The following is a 22,824-nucleotide window of genomic DNA, read 5'->3' on the forward strand; positions in this document are numbered from 1 at the left end:
TCTTCCAATGACAGGAGGTGTGGGTGTGATCCCTGATCCAGGGAGCGAAGATCCTACACGCCTCAGGGGCCAAAAAAAAAAAACAACAACAAACAAACATAAAAGAGAAGCAATGTTGTAACAAATTCAATAAAGAGTTTAAGATGGTCCACATCAAAAGATCTTTAAAAAAAAAAATCTATTCATTAATTTTCCCACTATCTATTAAGAAATTTGCAGGTACCAAATATTGTGGGAGGCTTGATATGACGATGAAGAGACATTGTTTCTATTGTGCTACAACCTACAGTCTATTGAAGGATACAGGCCAAGAAAGAGAAGACTGTAGTACATGCTTGATGAAGAAGGACATTATTCATTGGGAATATAAAAAAGGAAAATTTATTCCAACTTTAGTGATGGTAGTGGTGGGGGGTGTCAGAGGAAAGTTCAAATGATATTTGACTATGTAAATTTAGGTTTGAAAATGTAAAAATTAGACCTAGTTGAGAGGTAGGAATTGGGGGGGCGGGGGTAAGTGCTTCATATAGTGTGACCAGCCCGTGTGAAGGCCCAGCATTGAGAGACGAACAGGACTTTCAAAGAACTGAAAAGAAGCTCCAGATGACTAAAGTGCAGAGTTTGAGCGGATAAGTCTGGAACTATAAGTGGGACTCGAATCATTCAGAGTAATGTGAACCTCTGATGGTGTTAGCACTTTTTCCTAGACGCAGTTGGGATGCAGTTGCAAGCAACTGAAGAGTTTTAAGCAGAAGTCTCAGTATATTGCAGTCTGGTGCTGTTTTCCAAAACTTGTCTATTGATTATAGCCACCCTGTTTTGTTTTCTTCATAGTATATTTTCCATTTTATTGTCTTTTCAGAGAACAGTATTTCTTCAGTCTTTAAGGACTTGCCTCTTTACAAGGGTTTTGGTGGAGGGCATGGGGCAGCACCCGCAGGTCTAAATTGAGGTGGAGGTGTGCAGTCCTTTCTGGCTTCCCCAGAAGGATTCCTAACTACCTTACTGTGAATGGCACAACTCACACAGTAATGTAGTTTCACATACAGCTTGGAAAGCACATAGGCATTGAAAACACTTGCTTCAGAAGTGTCCCTGACAGTAGTGGCCTCTAAGATTTTCTGAATGGCTAACTTCTTACTGGCCTATCTTCAGGCACACATCGGGCACAGTTAGTGCAGTGAAAGGCTGCTTGTAGCCTCGGCCCTTTCTGGCACGACCATTGTTCCTTCTTTTCTTGGAAGCAGGGAGGAAAGAGTGCCCATCCTGGTGTTTTAAAGCGGTATCTCATTGTGTTTTTTTATATAAATTTCCTTAATTTTTGTTGTTGTTGTTTAGATGCTAAGTTGTGTCCAACTCTTTGCGACCCCACGAACTGTAGCCCGCCAGTCTTCTCTGTTCATGGGATTTCCCAGGCAAGAATACTGGATTGGGTTGCCATGTTCTTCTCCAGGGGATCTTCCTGACCCAGGGATAGAACCCTCATCGCCTTCCTAGCAGGCAGATTCTTTACCACTGAGCCACCTGGAAAAGCCCAAATCTCCTTAATGGCTAAATGTTATTGAGCATTATTTCAACTTTCTTTTGTGGCCATTTGTATGTCTTCTTTTGAGAAATATCTATTCAGATCCTTTAACCATTTTAAAATTGGGCTATTTATCTTTCCATTATTGAGTTGCAGAAGTTCTTTATATATCCTACATACAAATCCCTTACTGTATAAATAATTTGTGAAGATATATGTGCTGTCTTTTTTATTTTCTTGATGGTGCCATTCGAAACAACACAAGCTTTTTAATTTTGATGAGTCCAATTCATCTATTTTTCCTTTTGTCAATTGTGCTTTTGATGTCTCATCTGAGGTTTTGTGTAACCCAAGGTTGCAAATATTTATTCCTATGTTTACTTCCCTGGTGGCTCAGACGGTAAAGCGTCTGCCTACAGTGCGGGAGACCCGGGTTCAATTCCTGGGTCGGAAAGATCTCCTGGAGAAGGGAATGGCAACCCACTCCAGTAGTCTTGCCCCCCTCCAAAAAAAGGGGCTCAAAGAAATATAGGGGCTTCCCTTGTAGCTCACTCGGTAAAGAATCTGCCTGCAGTGCAGGTGACCTGGGTTCGATCCCCGGGTTGGGAAGATCCCCTGGAGAAGGAAATGGAAACCCACTCCAGTATCCTTGCCTGGAAAATCTCATGGACAGAGGAGCCTGGTGGGCTGCAGTCCATGAGGTCGCAAAGAGTCTGGCATGACTGAGTGACTAACACTATGACTAACACTATGTTTACTTCTCAGAGTTTTTTATTTTAGCTATTATATTAGGCCCCTGATCCATTCTGAGCTAATTTCTGTACATTGCATGAGGTTGGGGTCAGCTTCATTCTTTTGCATGTGGCTATCAAGTTGTTCAAGCACCATTTTTTTTCTTTGCTATTATTTATATTCTGATAATGGGGAAAAGGGAAATGGGGAGGGGGCTGAACGGTTGTTTTCATCAATCAACAATAATCTCCTTCATCATAACCATTTGTTGAATGGACTATTCTTCCCCATCAAATTGTCTTGGCACCCTTGTTGAAAACCATCTGATCATAAATAAAAGGATGAATCAATTGATCCTAATAATTTTACTAGATTCTAATAATTTTATTGCAGTACTATGAACACAAAATAAGATTCATGTGGTCAGTTAAAAAGTTCTAGTAGAAGTTATTTCCTTTGATCTGTATCACCAATAGCGTATTTTAAGGCTATAATGACCTTACTAATGAGAACTTTGAACACTACATAAATGGTTTACTTGTTTATGCTTTCTCTGTCAAGTCTTAGTAGATGTAATTAGAAATTTAAAGTATTGTTCTGTAGTCATACTTCCAAATATTCCTGAATATCTATCTCCTAAAGAAAGGCAATGCCAAAGAATGCTCAAACTACCGCACAATTGCACTCATCTCACACGCTAGTAAAGTAATGCTCAAAATTCTCTAAGCCAGACTTCAGCAATACGTGAACTGTGAACTTCCAGATGTTCAAGCTGGTTTTAGAAAAGGCAGAGGAACCAGAGATCAAATTGCCAACATCCACTGGATCATCGAAAAAGCAAGAGAGTTCCAGAAAAACATCTATTTCTGCTTTATTGACTATGCCAAAGCTTTTGACTGTGTGGATCACAATAAACTGTGGAAAATTCTGAAAGAGATGGGAATACCAGACCACCTGACCTGCCTCTTGAGAAACCTATATGCAGGTCAGGAAGCAACAGTTAGAGCTGGACATGGAACAACAGACAGGTTCCAAATAGGAAAAGGAGTATGTCAAGGCTGTATATTGTCACCCTGCTTATTTAACTTCTATGCAGAGTACATCATGAGAAACGCCGGGCTGGAAGCACAAGCTGGAATCAAGATTGCCGGGAGAAATATCAATAACCTCAGATATGCAGATGACACCATCCTTATGGCAGAAAGTGAAGAGGAACTAAAAAGCTTCTTGGTGAAAGTGAAAGTGGAGAGTGAAAAAGTTGGCTTCAAGTTCAGCATTCAGAAAACGAAGATCATGGCATCTGGTCCCATCACTTTATGGGAAATAGATGGGGAAACAGTGGAAACAGTGTCAGACAGGCTCCAAAATCACTGCAGTGGGTGACTGCAGCCATGAAATTAAAAGACGCTTACTCCTTGGAAGGAAAATTATGACCAACCTAGATAGCATATTCAAAAGCAGAGACATTACTTTGCCAAAAAGGTCCGTCTAGTCAAGGCTATGGTTTTTCCTGTGGCCATGTATGGATGTGAGAGTTGGACTATAAAGAAAGCTGAGCGCTGAAGAATTGATGCTTTTGAACTGTGGTGTTGGAGAAGACTCTTAAGAGTCCCTTGGGCTGCAAGGAGATGCAACCAGTCCATTCTAAAGAAGATCAGTCCTGGGTGTTCTTTGGAAGGACTGATGCTGAAGCTGAAACTCCAGTACTTTGGCCACCTCACGCAAAGAGTTGACTCACTGGAAAAGACTCTGATGCTTGGAGGGATTGGGGGCAGGAGGAGAAGGGGACGACAGAGGATGAGATGGTTGGATGGGATCACTGACTCGATGGACGGGAGTTTGAGTGAACTCCGGGAGTTGGTGATGGACAGGGAGGCCTGGAGTGCTGCAATTCATGGGGTCACAAAGAGTTGGACATGACTTAGAAACTGAACTGAACTGAACTGAAGAGTACATAAGTATTCTTGTGAAATTAAACATTAACAAAATATTGATTCCAGTAAATTATATATACTCTAAATCTTGACATAATTCAATGTATTCATCTGTCTCTATAACTAAGGCATAACTAATACATCATAACTAACATGTGTAGTTTTGTGTCAGGTTGTGAATCCTGAATTTTTTGACCAAGCAATGCTACAAATAGGAAAAATTGCCTCAGAACAAGCATGAAAAATAATTTCATTACTGGTATCATTTCTGATTCAGAGGTTATAGGCTTCCGAAACTGTCAGAAAGATGAGCTCGGGAGTGACACATTGCATCAGAGTTTCACTAGTGAAATTGACCTTAAGTTTTATTGCAAATTTCGTGTTGTATTTTGTTTTCTTTCTTTTGTAGAATTTTTTTGGCTTTGCCACACAGCATGCAGCAGGATCTTAGTTCCCGACCATGGATGAAACCTGTGCCCCCTGCAGTAGAAGCAGGAGGTCTTAACCACTGGACCACAAGGGAAGTCCTGTGGTTAAGCACTAATATTTTCATTTATTCTGGTATATATTGCTTTGTGTATGTCTATGTCCCATGCTTTATTTAAAAACAAAGTGATGAATGATGTGGGGATTATAATCAGGAGCATCACTGACCTTCACCTTCCCTCCAGCCAGTTCCCCCAAACTCCCTGTCCCCACACCCTCTGTATTGCCAGTTCCTTTCAGAGTGAATGAGAACTTAATCCCCAAAACCCTGGTAGAGACTCCAAAGTGTCCCCCTAACTCTTTCTTTTCCTTTGACTTCCATTCCTGGGAAGGCACCTCAATTTGAAGGTACGGGAAAGCCCAGAATGGTGATAGACATGAAGGAAAAGCTTTACCCTCACAGAAAGAGACTGAAGGGTTCAGCATAGTCAAGTGAGGGTCCCCATAGTCTGGGGTGCCAAAAATCTGGCGCTGGGACCAGAGAAAAGGATGCTGGCCTCTCAAAGAAAGGAGACACGGTAGCCTCAAAATCCTCTCATTTGGAATAAGCAGTGCATGATCATTTGGCTTTCTGGTGAACCACACTTGGTTGCAGAAGCACACTTGGCCCATATGTTTCTCAAGGCTGAGCTGCTGGTGATGTGGGTTTTAGACACTTATGTTGAGATGGATTCTGAGGCTATGTTTAGGATGAGCAGGAAAGAACGCTGTCATTAATGATACTCATCATTGAAGTGGAATGGGAGCATGGGGTACATTGTAATATTTATGTGTGTGTGCTCAGTTGTGTCTGACTCTGTGCGACCCCATGGACTGTAGCCTACCAGGCTCCTCTGTCCATGGAATTCTCCAGGCAAGAATACTGGAGTGGCTTGCCATTACCTTCTCAAGGGCATCGTTGTGACCCAGGGATCAAACTGGGGTCTCCTGCACTGCAGCCAGATTCCTTATGATCTGAGCCACCAGAGAAGCCCTTGTAATATTTAGGAATTTAGTTTATCTGTAATGAAACTGGAAAAAATAGTGGCATAATCATATTACCAGTTTTATGTCTTTATTGGTCTAGGGTTTACTTGGCAGATCCAAAAGTAGGAAGTTAAGAGATACCTGGAGAACAGGCAACTTTGGCCTTGCAGTACAAAATGAAGCAGGTGAAAGGCTCATAGAATTTTGCCAAGAGAATGCACTGGTCATAGTAAACACTCTCTTTCAACAACACAGGAGAAGACTCTACACATGGACATCACCAGATGGTCAATACCAAAATCAGATTGATTATATTCTTTGCATCCAAAGATGGAGAAACTATACACAGTCAGCAAAAACAAGACCAGGAGCTGATGGTGACTCAGATCATGAACTCCTTATTGCCAAATTCAGACTTAAATTGAATAAAGTAGGGAAAACCACTAGACCATTCAGTATGACCTAAATCAAATCTCTTACGATTATACAGTGGAAGTGACAAACAGATTCAAGGGATTAGATCTGATAGAGTGCCTGAAGAACTATGGATGGAGGTTCATGACATTGTACTGTAGGTAGTGATCAAGACCATCCCCAAGAAAAAGAAATGCAAAAGGGCAAAATGGTTGTCTGAGGAGGCCTTAAAAATACCTGAGAAAAGAAGAGACACTAAAGGCAAAGGAAAAAAAGATATACCCATTTGAACGCAGAGTTCCAAAGACTAGTAAGGAGAGATGAGAAAGTCTTCCTCAGTGACCAATGCAAAGAAATAAGGAAAACAATAGAATGGGAAAGACCAGAGAGCTCTTCAAGAAAATTAGAGATACCAAGGAACATTTCATGCAAAGACAGGCTCAGTTAAAGACAGAAATGGTATGGACCTAAGAGAAGCAGAAGATACTAAGAGGTGGCAAAAATACACAGAATTATACAAAAAAGATCTTCCTGATCCAGATAACCACCATGGTGTGATCATTCACTTAGAGCCAGACATCCTGGAATGTGAACTCAAGTGGGTCTTAGGAAGCATCACTATGAAGAAAGTTAGTGGAGGTGATGGAATTCCAGTGGAGCTATTTCAAATCCTAAAAGATGATGCTGTGAAAGTGCCGCACTCACTATGTCAGCAAATTTGGAAAACTCAGCAGTGGCCACAGGACTGGAAAAGGTCAGTTTTCATTCCAATCCCAAGAAAGGCAAAGACAAAGAATGCTCAAACTACTGCACAATTGCACTCATCTCAGACACTAGCAAAATAATGCTCAAAATTCTCTAAGCCAGGTTTCAACAGTATGTGAACTGTGAATTTCCAGATGTTCAAGCTGGATTTAGAAAAGGCAGGGGAACCAGAGATCAAATTGCCAACATCTGTTGGATCATTGAAAAAGCAAGAGAGTTCCATAAAAACCATCTACTTCTGCTTTATTGACTATGCCAAAGCCTTTGACTGTGTGGATCACAACAAACTACGCCAAATTTTTCGAGATGGGAATACCAGACCACCTGACCTGCCTCCTGAGCAATCTGTATGCAGGTCAAGAAGCAACAGTTAGAACTGGACATGGAACAACAGACTGATTCCAAATAGGAAAAGGAATATGTCAAGGCTGAATATTGTCACCCTGCTTATTTAACTTATATGCAGAATACATCATGTGAAATGCCAGGCTGGATGAAGCACAACCTGGAATCAAGATTGCCAGGACAAATATCAATAACCTCAGATATGCAGATGACACCACCCTTATGGCAGAAAGCAAAGAGGAACAAGAGCCTCTTGACGAAAGTGAAAGTGGAGAGTGAAAAAGTTGGCTTAAAACTCAACATTCCGAAAACTAAGATCATGGCATCCAGTCCCATCACTTCACGGCAAATAGATGGCGAAACAGTGGAAACGGTGAGACTTTATTTTCTTGGGCTCCAAAATCACTGCAGATGGTGACTGCAGCCATAAAATTAAAAGACACTTGCTCCTTGGAAGAAAAGCTATGACAAACCTAGACAGCATATTAAAAAGCAGAGATATTACTTTGCCAACAAAGGTCCATTTAGTCAAAGCTATGTTTTTCCAGTAGTCATGTATGGATGTAAGAATTGGACCATAAGGAAAAATGAGCACCAAAGAAGTGATGCTTTTGAATTGTGGTGTTGGAGACTCTTGAGAGTCCCTGGACTGCAAGGAGATCAAACCAGTCAATCATAAGGAAATCAATTCTCAATATTCATTGGAAGGACTGATGCTGAAGCTGCAATATTGTGGCCACCTCATGCAAAGAACTAACTTATTGAAAAAAACCCTGATGCTGGCAAAAATTGAGGGCAGGAGGAGAAGGGGACGACAGAGGACGAGATGGTTGGATGGCATCACCGACTCAATGGACGTGAGTTAGAGTAAGCTCTGAGAGCTGGTGATGGACAGGGAAGCCTGGTGTATTGTAGTCCATAGGGTTGCAATGAGTTGGACACAATTGAGCAACTGAACTGAAATCACAATATCCTCAGAGAGGCAGGTCTTTCTCTTTCCTTAATCCAGCCATCCTTAACACGTGCTTGTTCCTTTGTAGTTACAAGATGGTTGCTCAAGCTCTAGTATTGCATTTGAGATCCAGTTGTAAAGCAAAATAAAAGGCAAGATCAGCTAAATCGGCTTTCCATTTTAAGAAAGTATTCTCAGAAATCTCATCCAACAACTTCCACTTAGATTTCATCGGCCAAGACTGTATAGTATGGTCACGTCCTTCATCTGCAAGAAGTGCTGGGAGATGTAGTTTTAAGCCAAGCACACTTATACAGCCATCAAAACTAGTTTTCTTTCCTTATGATCAGGGAGAATCCCTATCAGGAAGGCCTCTTAGTTTCACCCACCATTCCTGTTTTATAAATAGGTATCCTTCAGCTTTATTGAACCAGCAAGAACTGCTCCCCTACCACCTCCAACACACACGCGCACACACACACACAAAAGCAGCACTGCTTTTCTGCAAAGTGTGGGCCTGTGAACCGTGTAAAAGATGAGGGTGGGAAGAACACATGTATCACATTAGTGTTTTACTACTGAAACTGAACTTAAAATTTTATCATAAGATTTTATGTGTTATTTTCTTTTATTCTCAAATATATTACTATAGTTGGGATCAACAAAAATCTCAGGAGCACTGATATCATTGTGGAACAGCTCATTATTCTTTAGGATCCCAGATCCATATTAACTAGCAGTATACTTTGGGCAAGACACTCAATCTCTCTATGCCTTGTTTTCCTAATTTGTAAACTGTTGATAGTACTTTATATGGGAAAGGTGATCAGATAATTTATGTTCAAACTTGAAAAATTTATATTCTGGAGTGAGTGAAGTTGACTGTAGCCTACCAGGCTCCTCCATCCATGGAATTTTCCAGACAAGAGTACTGGAGTGGGTTGCCATTTCCTTCTCCAGAGGATCTTCCTGACCCAGGGACTGAACCCTGTTCTCCCACATTGCAGGCAGACGCTTTACCGTCTGAGCCACCAGGGCAGCCCCATAATGGAAGGGGGATAGTATTAATAATTATGCTTGTACAAGTGGCACAAACAAGGACCACACCAGGCGGGCTGAGGACTATGGTCATCCTATTTTTAAATGCAGGTGTGAGTGTGCATGCTCAGTTGCTTAGTTGTGTCGGATTCTTTGAGACCCCATGGACTGTAGCCTGCCAATCTTCTCTGTCCGTGCAATTTTCCAGGCAAGAATACTGGAGCTGACTGCCATTTCCTACTGCATGGGATCTTCCCTGCCAAGGGACTGAACCCAAGTCTCTTGCATTGGCAGGTGGATTCTTTACCACTGTGCCACTTGGGAAGCCCTTTAGACGCAGTTGAGAGAATTAAATGAGAAAATAAATATAAAGCACTTAGCACAAAGCCTGACACACAGTAAGTATTCAGGAGATACTAGCCAATATTTTATTTTACTATTGAATTGAAAAGTTTTATTGTTTTGGCTTTGCTTTTCTCTAACAATACTAAGCTTGATATTCTTCTTTTATGATAAAGGATAGTGGGCTGAAATAAAGAGAGGTTAAGTTTTCAAGACTTAGAAAAACCCAATTGAAAATTAAACATCCAGCCTCTCTAAAGGAGGAGCAATGTTGAAAGACACTGCAGAAATTCTTAGTTATAAGGAAGATTCTGGAATTACAGTGCATGACCTGTCTGTGAACTGTTTGTACCATCAGAAGCATGAATGGAAGAACTGGAATTTTAATGATTTTGTGTAACATTTCTCAAAGGTTTTGATCTGAAGATCCCTTTACACTTAAAAAATTTTTTGAGCACCACAAAAAAGCTTTGATTTATATGAGTTATATCTATTGATATTAGAAATAAAAATGGAGGCAATTTAAAAATATTCATTTAGGGAATTCCCTGGCAGTACAGTGCTTAGGACTCCACACTTTCACTGTCAACAGCCTGGACTGGATCCTTGATCAAAGAACTAGGATCCCTCAAGCCACTCCACGTGGCCAAAAATTATTTTTTTCATTTAAGATAATTTCATCATATATTAAAACAACTAACATATTTAAATGAAAGAAACTATCTTTATAAAAGAAAAACTGTTAGAGGGTTCATGTTTTGCCTTTCTACAGATCTCTTTTTTGACTGGTTTAATAGAGTTGAATTTGTTGCATTATGTTATGGTAGACCATTCCCATAGAAAAGAAATGCAAAAAAGCAAAATGGCTGTCTGGGGAGGCCTTACAAATAGCTGTGAAAAGAAGAGAAGCGAAAAGCAAAGGAGAAAAGGAAAGATATAAGCATCTGAATGCAGAGTTCCAAAGAATAGCAAGAAGACATAAGAAAGCCTTCTTCAGCGATCAATGCAAAGAAATAGAGGAAAACAACAGAATGGGAAAGACCAGGGATCTTTTCAAGAAAATCAGAGATACCAAAGGAACATTTCATGCAAAGATGAGCTCGATAAAGGACAGAAATGGTATGGACCTAACAGAAGCAGAAGATATTAAGAAGAGATGGCAAGAATACACAGAAGGATTGTACAAAAAAGATCTTCACGACCCAGATAATCACGATGGTGTGATCACTGACCTAGAGCCAGACATCCTGGAATGTGAAGTCAAGCGGGCCTTAGAAAGCGTCACTAAGAACAAAGCTAGTGGAGGTGATGGAATTCCAGTTGAGCTATTTCAAATCCTAAAAGATGATGCTGTGAAAGTGCTGCACTCAATATGCCAGCAAATTTGGAAAAGTCAGCAGTGGCCACAGGACTGGAAGAGGTCAGTTTTCATTCCAATCCCAAAGAAAGGCAATGCCAAAGAATGCTCAAACTACCGCACAATTGCACTCATCTCACACGCTAGTAAAGTAATGCTCAAAATTCTCCAAGCCAGGCTTCAGCAATACGTGAACTGTGAACTTCCTGATGTGCAAGCTGGTTTTAGAAAAGGCAGAGGAACCAGAGATCAAATTGCCAACATCCGCTGGATCATGGAAAAAGCAAGAGAGTTCCAGAAAAACCTCTATTTCTGCTTTATTGACTATGCCAAAGCCTTTGACTGTGTGGATCACAATAAACTGTGGAAAATTCTGAAAGAGATAGGAATATCAGACCACCTGATCTGCCTCTTGAGAAATTTGTATGCAGGTCAGGAAGCAACACTTAGAACTGGACATGGAACAACAGACTGGTTCCAAATAGGAAAAGGAGTTCGTCAAGGCTGTATATTGTCACCCTGTTTATTTAACTTCTATGCAGAGTACATCATGAGAAACGCTGGACTGGAAGAAACACAAGCTGGAATCAAGATTGCCGGGAGAAATATCAATAACCTCAGATATGCAGATGACACCACCCTTATGGCAGAAAGTGAAGAGGAACTAAAAAGCCTCTTGATGAAAGTGAAAGTGGAGAGTGAAAAAGTTGGCTTAAAGCTCAACATTCAGAAAACGAAGATCATGGCATCCGGTCCCATCACTTCATGGGGAATAGATGGGGAAACAGTGGAAACAGTGTCAGACTTTATTTTTCTGGGCTCCAAAATTACTACAGATGGTGACTGCAGCCATGAAATTAAAAGGCGCTTACTCCTTGGAAGGAAAGTTATGACCAACCTAGATAGCACATTCAAAAGCAGAGACATTCCTTTGCCAACAAAGGTTCGTCCAGTCAAAGCTATGGTTTTTCCTGTGGTCATGTATGGATGTGAGAGTTGGACTGTGAAGAAGGCTGAGCGCCGAAGAATTGATGCTTTTGAACTGTGGTGTTGGAGAATACTCTTGAGAGTCCCTTGGACTGCAAGGAGATGCAACCAGCCCATTCTGAAGGAGATCAGCCCTGGGATTTCTTTGGAAGGAATGATGCGAAAGCTGAAACTCCAGTACTTTGGCCACCTCATGCGAGGAGTTGACTCATTGGAAAAGACTCTGATGCTGGGAGGGATTGGGGGCAGGAGGAGAAGGGGACGACAGAGGATGGGATGGCTGGATGGCATCACTGACTCGATGGACGTGAGTCTGAGTGAACTCCGGGAGTTGGTGATGGACAGGGAGGCCTGGCGTGCTGCGCTTCATGGGGTTGCAAAGAGTCAGACACGACTGAGCGACTGATCTGATCTGATCTGATGGTAGAAGAGTATGAATAAGATACACTGTGGAAAAGTGAGGGCGTATTTTAATAGCTTTTCTAGATAATTATGGTTATTCTTTGATACTACACCAAAACTCCACAGTAGTTCCTTAAAGGTTTATTATAAATTGAGATCTGAAATCATATCAATTAACTTTTTATACCTTTACATTAAAGTGCAGTCTGTTCTGCACTTTGAATGAATCTTTAACTTGTGATTTTGTAACATCATCCATTATTCAGTTGGAAAATATTGTTTCACTAAGTTGGGCAGATATTTCAAATGTTCACACATTTCAGAAACCTAATACTTAAGGACATTCTAGAAAATATATGACACACATTCCATTAGCCATCAGAATGATGGTATCATCACATGTCATGTTGCCTCTGGAAGACTCCATGGTGAATTTGTGAAAAAATGAGAATAATAAAGACAAACCATGTCTTATTATGAACATAGTTTTGATTGCATGATTCACTGAAAAAGTTTTAGTTTCAGGCCACACTTTAAGAACAGTTGATATGGTATGATATGAGCTATTAGGTAAACAAAGAAAACACACAAAAAAACTTACCACCTCCTTTTCTCTTTTAAAAACCATAACATAACTGACATAACACACAAACAGTAAAAGGCTAAAATATAGTCTCAGGTGGCAATTGCAAGTCTCTTCACAATGAAGGTCAGTAGAAAAGCTTGTAGAAACATATGACTTGTAATTTAAAGGTCTTTCTCATTTTTTGGGAGTTTGAACCCTGTTAATCATTAGCATTTCAAAACATGAGAGTAACTCTCTTTGGGGAGCCCAAAGTGCTTCACTGCTTAGTCTTCTCCCCATTTCCCCTCACCCCCACCCCTGCCCAAGATGGAATCTTCGCAGAAACATACAGGGTGGCAGAATAATACTAAAAATATTTTAGTACATGTTTTCTGTTTGCAACCTAGATTGGAAGCTAGTCATTTTCTATGGAACAAGTTTTCTTTGCAAGTATAGAATAGAAGATGATATTCTTACATGAAATTTGTTGCATATGAGGAACTGCTAGATAAACCTGTTTTGCTCTCCTATTTCTATTATTCCAGGGCTTTCAAAGTAGGATGATAGCGCAGGCTGGTCCTAGTTTTTGGAAAAAGCTGCTTGCTAACTAGTTTAGGCTTCAGGAAATTCATTCAGCAATACTGCCACAGAGAAATGTTTTTAGGCGCCTTGCTCCTTACTATTCAGTTGCCCAATGTACTTACCACATCCTTCTGGCTGCATGGTAGGTCCTACTGTGTGGTCTCTTGGGAAATGAACCGATTTCAAGATTACCTACCCTTCAGCAAACACCTTTTGTACTTTCTTTTAGGTTAAGTCTGATTTTATCTTAGATCAGTCTAGACTCAGATACAGTGTTGCTGCTGCTGCTGCTGCTAAGTCGCTTCAGTCGTGTCCGACTCTGTGCGACCCCACAGACGGCAGCCCATCAGGCTCCACCGTCCCTGGGATTCTCCAGGCAAGAACACTGGAGTGGGTTGCCATTTCCTTCTCCAGTGCATGAAAGTGAAAAGTGAAAGTGAAGTCGCTCAGTCGTGTCCGACTCTTAGCGATCCCATGGACTGCAGGCCACCAGGCTCCTCCGTCCATGGGATTTTCCAGGCAAGAGTACTGGAGTGGGGTGCCATTGCCTTCTCCGCAGATACAGTGTTAGGAGATGTCAAATCAATTAAAATTATTTACACTAAAGCATGAATGAAAGCCGGATATCAAGTGTTCAAGAACCAAGAACAAACTGAAGGACTGAACAAATAAACTTGAGAAGGGGTGACTACATGTGGCCACAACGCAGTACTCAGCTTTTCTTTGCAACCATAATAAAAGCCAGTAAGATATAGCACAGGGAACTCTACTCAATACTCTGTAAACACCTGTGAGGAAAAAGAATTCTTAAAAATGGATATATGTATACAGGATTCACTTTGCTATACACCAGAAACTATCACAACAGTGCGAATCAACTGTATACTCCAATTAAAAAAAACCCCAAACAGTAAGTCATTTAAGTTTTAATCTCATTATCTTAAGTGCCCAGGCCATAACTGAAGAACAAGGCTGGTAATGCAATGAGACCTGAGATCACTAAATAGTTATGTTTTGCAGACCCACAGATTTAGATAGTTAAGATGAAACAGGGTGTAGAGACAAGATGCCAACTCTCATTTGAGCAGTTGAGTGTTTTGACTTCAAGGCCGTTGGTAATAATTCTGAGACCCTCTTGACATTTCGTTATTCCTCGTATTTGTTTTTTTAACTTCAGCACTATTAAAATTCCACACTCTGATTTACAACTGTTTTTAGGTTAAGACGGGGCCTGGAACTTGGGCGTACATGACATAGTTTAAGCTAATGCCACCTCCACCCTCTTTTGCAGGGCGCCCTCTCTTCCCTTGTCGCAGCGTTCCAACTCCCGAGCTTGTCTGAGGGTAGACTACGGGGTGACTACCCTGCCCAAAAAGCCATTAAAGGCGTATTCCTGAATCTTCAGATTCTCGCTCTCGCCATGACCTTTCAACAAGCAGGCGGTACGGCGCCTGCGGTGATCCGGAGCCGGCAGTACGCGCTGGATGCAAGCAACAGGCACGACCGACGTGCCATTACTGCGCTTCTCCAGCGACAGCAGTAGGCGGCACAGGAATCTTCTTTCTTTAACCCTTCTCCACACACAGTCCCACCCTCACCGGAAGTGAAGCTGTCTCTCTACGTTACGTCACTTCCGGCCCGGAGCCAGCCTCTTGGCGGAAGCGAGCACGTCCGTGCGCGGTAATTTTGTTCCCGCCTCCTTTGCCCCTGACACCACTCACCTTCGGCTTTCTCGGAGCGCGACATACGTGCGCGCTCTCGGCCTTGCGTCAGGGCCGAGGGGAAAGGCCGAAAGAGCGAGGCTAGAAGGAGGGGTTGCGGAGGTTAGGGCCCAACCAGCAAGTCCCGTCGTCCTCCCTCCTCCTGACGAAGAGCGGAGAGGGAAGGGGAGGAGCGAGCCGGGCCGGCCGCGCACTCCAGGAGCCTCCTCGTGGAGGGGGGGAGCGGAGGAAAAGGGCAGCACCGCCACCTCTGCTCGCGGCGGCAGAGGAAGAAGAAAGTCAGGGCCCCTACCCACCGGCACAGACTCAGAAACGCCCCCCCCCCGCCCCCATCTCCCCGGAAACAGCCCCCCGCCCAACCCCGCACACTCGCTGCCCCAACCGTGAGCCGCAGCCGGGTCGCCCCCGCCTCGCCCCGCCCCGCCCCGCCGCCCGTCCCTGCGGGCAGCAGAGTGCGCGAGGCCTTAGGCCGGGAGTTGTTGTCAGGCCCAGGCCACTTCCGAGGCGCCCGCCGTGTGTCGCCGCCACTACAGGAGGACGACGTCGACGCTGAGAAGGAGGAGGAGGCGGCGGAGGCGTGTTGTTGTCTCGCCCACTCCCCTCCCCTGAACTCGCACCCAACGTCAGGGCGCGATGAAGTGAAGCGGCGACGAAGGTGGTACTTCCGCGTTGCGCTGCCGGAGCCGAGAGCGCAGCCGAGGCCGCTCCCCCACCCCTGGGGGGCACTTGGAGGACTCCGGACTCCCCCGCAGGTCAGCGCCCGGCGCATCTGGTGTTTTTGCGGCTGAAGCTAGGACGACGAGAGCGATCGGGAGCTCCTCCGCCCGGATTCCTGCTGCCCTCGGGCCCGGAGGCCGCTACGTACCCCACTGTGACCTGGAACCCAGGGACCCAAGTCCCGATCCGGATTATCGTGGCGCTTCTCCCGGACGGCCCTGGTGCTCGGTGTCCCTCCGCCGCCGCCGCTGCCGCCGTTCCCGTTTCCGGCGGGGGAGATGGCCAGGATCTGACCCGGAGGAGGCCGCACCCGCGCCGCGCTCTGCGGCGGGCTCTAGGCGATGCCGAGCAGCTCGGACACGGCGCTGGGGGGAGGCGGGGGCTTGAGCTGGGCGGAGAAGAAGTTGGAGGAACGCCGCAAACGGAGGCGATTCCTGTCCCCTCAGCAGCCGCCGCTGCTGTTGCCGCTCCTGCAGCCGCAGCTCCTGCAACCGCCGCCGCCCCCGCCGCCTCTGCTCTTCCTGGCTGCTCCCGGCACGGCCGCCGCCGCAGCCGCCGCCGCCGCGGCCTCCTCCTCTTGCTTCAGCCCGGGTCCCCCTCTGGAGGTCAAGCGGCTGGCGAGAGGCAAGAGGCGCGCAGGAGGGCGGCAGAAGCGGCGCCGCGGGCCCCGCGCCGGGCAGGAGGCGGAGAAGCGTCGGGTCTTCTCGCTGCCCCAGCCGCAGCAGGACGGCGGTGGCGGTGCTAGTAGCGGCGGGGGTGTGACCCCGCTGGTGGAGTACGAGGATGTAAGCTCCCAGTCCGAGCAGGGGCTGCTGCTGGGGGGGGCCAGCGCGGCAACGGCGGCGACGGCTGCCGGGGGAACGGGGGGCAGCGGCGGGAGTCCGGCCTCCTCCTCCGGCACCCAGCGTCGCGGGGAAGGGTCGGAGCGCAGGCCCCGCCGGGACCGCCGCAGCAGCAGCGGCCGCAGCAAGGATCGCCACCGCGAGCACCGGCGGCGGGACGGGCAGCGCGGCGGCGGCGAGGCCTCCAAGTCCCGCAGCCGCCACGGCCACGGCGGCGAGGAGCGGGCCGAGGCCGGCAAGAGCGGTAGCAGCAGCAGCAGCGGCGGCCGGCGGAAAAGCGCCTCGGCCACGTCCAGCAGCAGCAGCAGCCGCAAGGACCGAGACCCGAAGGCCCATCGAAGCCGGACTAAATCGTCCAAAGAACCGCCTTCGGCCTATAAGGAGCCGCCCAAGGCCTACCGGGAGGACAAGACCGAGCCCAAGGCCTACAGGCGGCGGCAGCGGTCCCTGAGTCCGCTGGGAGGCCGGGACGACAGCCCGGTGTCTCACCGGGCCTCGCAGAGCCTGCGGAACCGCAAGTCTCCCAGTCCGGCGGGAGGTGGCAGCAGCCCCTACTCGCGGCGGCTGGCCCGCTCCCCGAGCCCCTACAGCCGCCGCCGCTCCCCCAGCTACAGCCGCCACAGCTCTTACGAGCGCGGCGGCGACGTGTCCCCTAGCCCCTACAGCAGCAGCAGCTGGCGCCGCTCCCGGAGCCCCTACAGCCCCGTGATCAGGTGAGTTCCGCGTCCCGAGCGTCCGTCATGGGCTGGGCCGGCCGGAGCCTGGAGGCTGGGCTGGAGGTGATGAGACTCCGCAAAATTCGGGTCCGCGGGCGGGGCGAAAAACCCCACCTCGATCGGGGCTTCCGGTGGGGAGGGGCGCTTTCGCGCGCCCGGGACCCCTGGTGGGGGGATTTGGAGGGGACAAAGCGACAGGTCCAGCAGACTCTCTCCTCGCTCTGGAAAGGAAGGGTGGGGAAGAGTTCAAAGTTTTAAACTTGTTGCATTAATATATTAACAGATTTCTCTAAACTGCTCTTAGCTTTTTCCAGCCCAATTGCTTTGGGTAAACTGAAAGGTGGTTGGATTTGTCATAATTTGAAAGCTCTCAGAGGTTTCATTGCTGGAGACGTAGGACTGGGTCACGGCTTAGGGAGTAAATATTGTAAAGGAGAGTCGGCACCAGGTGCTGATGTCAAAGTTAGGTGTGGATTGCATATGTTGCATATGAGGAGTACAGCGATGGGAGAAGCAGCCTTTCTGTAAAGATCGTTGTTTCAGTATGTGAAACAGCTGAAGTGAAAGCTCATGGTTATAAATTCGAAGATACTTATTTTATATTCTTGTGTGGAATAGTTTTTTCACCTGACCTTCCAGTCCTGGTTTTAGAAAAAAATGGCGAGATTGTGGATTCATTGTTTGTGTGACACTCAGTTGCTGATAACGTCATTTAAATACAGTGTAGTTGCTGTGGTCCAGTATAGCGACCGAGTGAATGACTTAGTACTGAACGTTTCTTACACTATTACGCTATCTGCTATTTAAATTATTTACGTTACAGTTAACTGGACCTTTAAGTATCAGGATTTTTGTTTAAGTATCTTTGAAAAGTATAATTTGATCTAGTGAAATTGGAGTAATTTTTTTATGCAGCTGTTATGCCTTACCTGTTATATAATACTATTCTCCAAAAAAAGTGTGTGCCTTGATATAAATTTATATCTGTTAAGCAAAATAAATTGGAAGTAACTTTTGAGGATAGTTCATGTTCTTAAATACCCTTTAGATGTGTAGGAATTCTAGGCTTTATAGTTTAGGGTATCGGAAAATGTCGGGTTTTTTTTTTTTTCTATTGGTCTTTTCAGTAATGCCAAGCAGCTGCTGAGCGTGGTTATGTTGACTACAATATGTGTACCTGTAAAATTAGATCTTCTTGAAGCGTCAGCCTAGTGTTTGTAAAGATGTGATTCCAGTAGAGATGTGTTTGCCTTTAAACCAAAACAGCTGTATAAATCTCTTCATTCTTGCAGGGTTGCGGCACACTTATAGTGCTAGTTGATGTGTTAAGCAGAGAATATCAAGATTGAACACTCAATTTCACCATATCTAGCTTCTATATCTTGTAAGAGTTTATATTTTACTTTAAATGAAATATGTTAGGTTTGCCAAAATGTTTATATTTTTTGCAGGTAAATCTGCTTTTGACTGATTAGGTCTAAGTTTCAGTGCTTTAGATAGATATTAAGTGTATGATGCAGGTTTAAGAATGAATTTTGTGTTTATCAGACTTTTTAGTTGCTAGGTACTTCAGTAAGGTTCTTTATTATCTAATAGTGCTGTGTATTTTGTATTTATTACAGAGCAGCGTTATGTGTGGTTAGGGGTGTTATTTTATATTTAGCAAGTATTTATTGAGCATGTATTATATGCCAGATAACTGTTTTAGGGACTGAAATAATAGCAGTGAAGAAAGACAAGGTCCTTCCCCTTATGAGCCTGGCATTCTAGAGGATCATTCATACAGAATCTTTGCATGGTGTCTGTACTGATCACCCATGTTTATAAATGGTTGGATTTGGAAGAAGCTTTAGAATATATTGGCCAACATTCCTGACAGCCAGCCTTTTGACTGTGTGCATGTATACATCTAGAGGTGGGAAGATGTTATATTACTTTGCGATAGCCTGGAGCTTCTACTCCTGGTTTGCCCAGTTTCTTAGCAAGTCCCTGGGAGATTCCATTTCCTAAACTTTAACAGGGAAATACTTGTTTTTTTGGGTTATTTCAAGGATTAAATGAAAAATTTGTGTTTTGTGTATGTGTATTTAAAATTGGTAAATTTTACTGTATTTAAATTACATCTCAATAAAACTGATATTTTTAAATGGAAAAAATTTGTAAAGTATAGAAATATTATAGACTATTACAGAAATATAACATTGTAGAATATTTATAGAATAGCTTGAATTGCTGGAATTTTTCATATTGAAACCAGAAATCTGCCTCCACAAAACTTCTGCTCACTGCTTTGAGTTTAGCTTTTTGGAATGGTTCAGAGCAAACATGTATGCTGCCTCTTCAAAATATAGACATTTGTGTTTTCTGAGTCTTTTTTTTTCTGGGTCAAAAACCTAATTTTTCATACAGTTTTTAGATTTCACGTTGTATTATGCCTAGTTTGTCAAATGTCCTACTTGAAAATAGGACTCAATATATAGTTAAAATAGTTAATTGAAAAGCTTGATTTTTAAATATAGCAAATGTGTTATTACTGTTTTGGAACAACTAATTGATCTCTCTTGTCCACGTTAATGCAGAAAGTTTTAAGTAATTATGGTAGATGGCCCACATTGTTTAATGAATAGACTGTTGGATTGTGAGCTCCATGAAGGCAATTAGCCCGTCTTGCCTACCGTTGTGTTCCTAGTGCTCAGCGTAATATCTGGCACCAGTAGACTTATTAATTGTTGAATGGGGACAGGAAGGGATGATGGAGTTTACTGAGCACATGAAATGCTGTGGGCCTGGGTACTTAAGAGAGTTTAATAGCAACTGTGTATTTTGCTATAGGAAATAGCAGAGTGATATTTTGTAGCACTCTTGGAGCTTATGTATTAAGGAATTCTCAGTGTAGATATTTTAAGGAAATGCATGCGCCTTTAAAATGATATGGAAACCATGGAATGAAAGTTTTTCTCTGTATTCCTAGAATAAATCCTCTATTCCATTGACTTCTACTTTATGACTTCTACTTCCATCGACAACCTGCTCTTTGCCTCCGTCTGAATCTTTAGCCCCCTGCTGCTCATGCTTTTCATAAAGTCCTTTCTTTTTCTCCTTTATAACCAGGTTACCATATTTTCTTTGCTAGTTGACTCTTGGGGTGTGAGAAGTCACATAATTCTGCTGATTGGCCTTACAATAAATGTGCAAGTGAACTGAAGAGAGGGGCTGTGTAGAATGAGAGAGTGGTACTGATATTTAGGTTTTACTGAGTGCCAGGCATTGACAGATATTTAACATACATTTACCTCCAAAACCCATGCTGTGGTTGGAACATTCTTGTTGATAGACTGGGAAATGGAACCTCTAAAAAGTTAAGTGATTTGTTCCAAGGTCAGCTTGGATTCAAATGCTGAGCTGATCCTTAAGTATAAACTCTTGACAGTTTATACGGGGCTCAGGGGAGCTGACCATCTACCTCACTTGGTGATCTGTTTTGCTAAAATTTACCCTGTTTGGTTACTTGTGTGTTAATTTCTGTTTTCTGACCATCTCCGCAGCATTTTGAGGATTTAAAAAAAAATTTCAAAAAAACCCAGATTCTTCTAAAGGTCCTTTCAGGTCATTTTGTCTTTTAAATTGTAGGTTTTATGAATAGGAGGCTAAAAACATTTCTTGGAGGCACTAGTAATACTTAGTTATTGACGGTTGTTTTGCAATGGCATGTCTTGGTCTGAAGTCACTCAAGTCAGACCAGTTTGAATCAGTACAATAAATTGCTATATGTAATTGATACCTTTTCTGAACCTGTGGAAGTTCTCTTCCACCAAGCAGCAGCAGAAGCCCCGATTGTGGAATAATGAAACCCTGAGGATCTAAAGACAGGCATACATTTAAATGAATTTACTGGTATTCACTTGCATATGTTGTAGGGTACCTCTGTTGTGGATTATTTAGTGTTTTGTCCTAAAAACTAGTGCTCAAAAATAAATGAAGACATTCCAGAATTTTTAAAACACTATTACTCATAAAATACTGATTTGATATGTACTTATTAGAAATGTCATGAATATCCATAGATGAATTGAGTTCTTAAAATGCTTTTCAAAAGTGTTAAAAAGATAGGCTAGTTGAATAAATACAGAAACACTCAGAAGGGATGGAAATTTAGGTGAACTGTCTTAAATCTCTAAACCTGTAATCACTCCTTTCATTCCCAAGATGGCCTTGTGTTTTGCTACTTCTCTGGCCAGACCTTACCTGACATTTCTGTCTACTCATTCTGTATCACATTTTTGTTTTAACACTGATATTATTGCCTTAGTTCAGGCCTTCATTTGTGATCAGACTTCCTGTTATTCTTTTCTTCCCTGTTCATCCATTCTTTTCTTCCCAGTTCATTCTTTATCCAGGAGAGTTTTCTGAAAATTTTGGTTAGGTTGTGTCACTTCCATTAATTTAAGTCCACATTTTCTAGTGCATTGTCAGTTAAGGCCTTTTATTATCTAGCCCTGTTCTATCAGAGTTCTACTTTTAGAGGTATTTCTATTTCTCTACATTTTTACTTTTGCTGTTCCTTTAGCTTGAAATCCCTTTCTCTTCTCTGCCTCCACTTCTGCAGCTCAAAATCCAGCTCAAATTCCACCATCCTGAGACCTTTCTCCATTCATCCAGAAAAAGTTAATTCCTTTTTTAAATATCCTTATAGCACTTTGCTGTAGCTTTAATGTAGAGCTCTTAAAAATTTAATTGTTTGTCTGACTACATTTCCCTACTAGATTGCAAGCTCTTAGAAGACAAATTCCAAAGTGTATTTATTAGTGGTTGAATTAATTTAAATATTTTTCTCCACAGATTAATGCAAATCAACTTTTGCACAGATGCCATTTGTATCTCTAAACTTACCTACTGTTTTGGTTCACATATACTCCAGGATGGGGGAAGTAATTGTTTTGATTTTTAAGTGAAGAATATAAGAACCTCCCTCTTTTAGCTTCTACTTTATTGGAATGAGTCAAGGATACTGGGAGTCACTTTTAATGTGAGTAGAATGAATTCAGGGACTTCCCTGGCAGTTCAGTGTATAGGATTCTGTGCTTGGAGCCAGTGTTCAGATCCCTGGTTGGGGAACTAAGATTTTACATGCCAGGATGTATGTGGGCCCTCCCCTAACCATCGCCCCACCCCCCCCGCCCCGCCCGACCCCGACAAAAGAATAAGTTCAGACTTAGTGTTTATATTTGCACTCTGTTGTGTGATCCAATAATGATCTGTTTTTCTTGGTGAAAATTTTCTAAATAGACTTTATGTCAAATTTTCATTACCTAACTCTGAAAAATTAATAGCTATTTCTGAAAAACAGTTGAAAATTAATGTTGCTTAATATTAATATTTAAGGTCATTTACATTTTTTATTCTGTATGCTTTCTATGAATATCACTTAAGTTTTTG

General features: G+C 43.4%; 1 protein-coding gene and 1 pseudogene across 4 annotated transcripts in view; one reads left to right on the plus strand and one right to left on the minus strand.

The window, feature by feature from the left end:
• Window positions 1–153: 153 nt before the first annotated feature.
• LOC113890898 lies at window positions 154–12,504 on the minus strand (annotated as a pseudogene).
• A 3,568-nt stretch (window positions 12,505–16,072) lies between these two features.
• Window positions 16,073–22,824, plus strand: part of CDK13 (cyclin dependent kinase 13) — a 125,734-nt gene continuing 118,982 nt past the window's right edge. For 2 of the 4 annotated variants that reach the window (XM_027539167.1, XM_027539170.1), the window contains exon 1: window positions 16,073–17,385. In XM_027539167.1, coding sequence (XP_027394968.1) covers window positions 16,172–17,385 — 1,214 coding nt within the window. In that variant the 5' untranslated portion in view covers window positions 16,073–16,171. The remainder of the gene's footprint in view (window positions 17,386–22,824) is intronic. The other 2 variants (XM_027539168.1, XM_027539171.1) reach the window with 1 other exon arrangement.

The sequence above is a fragment of the Bos indicus x Bos taurus genome, chromosome 4, assembly GCF_003369695.1.
Source record: "Bos indicus x Bos taurus breed Angus x Brahman F1 hybrid chromosome 4, Bos_hybrid_MaternalHap_v2.0, whole genome shotgun sequence".
In the NCBI taxonomy this organism is placed as follows: domain Eukaryota; kingdom Metazoa; phylum Chordata; class Mammalia; order Artiodactyla; family Bovidae; genus Bos; species Bos indicus x Bos taurus.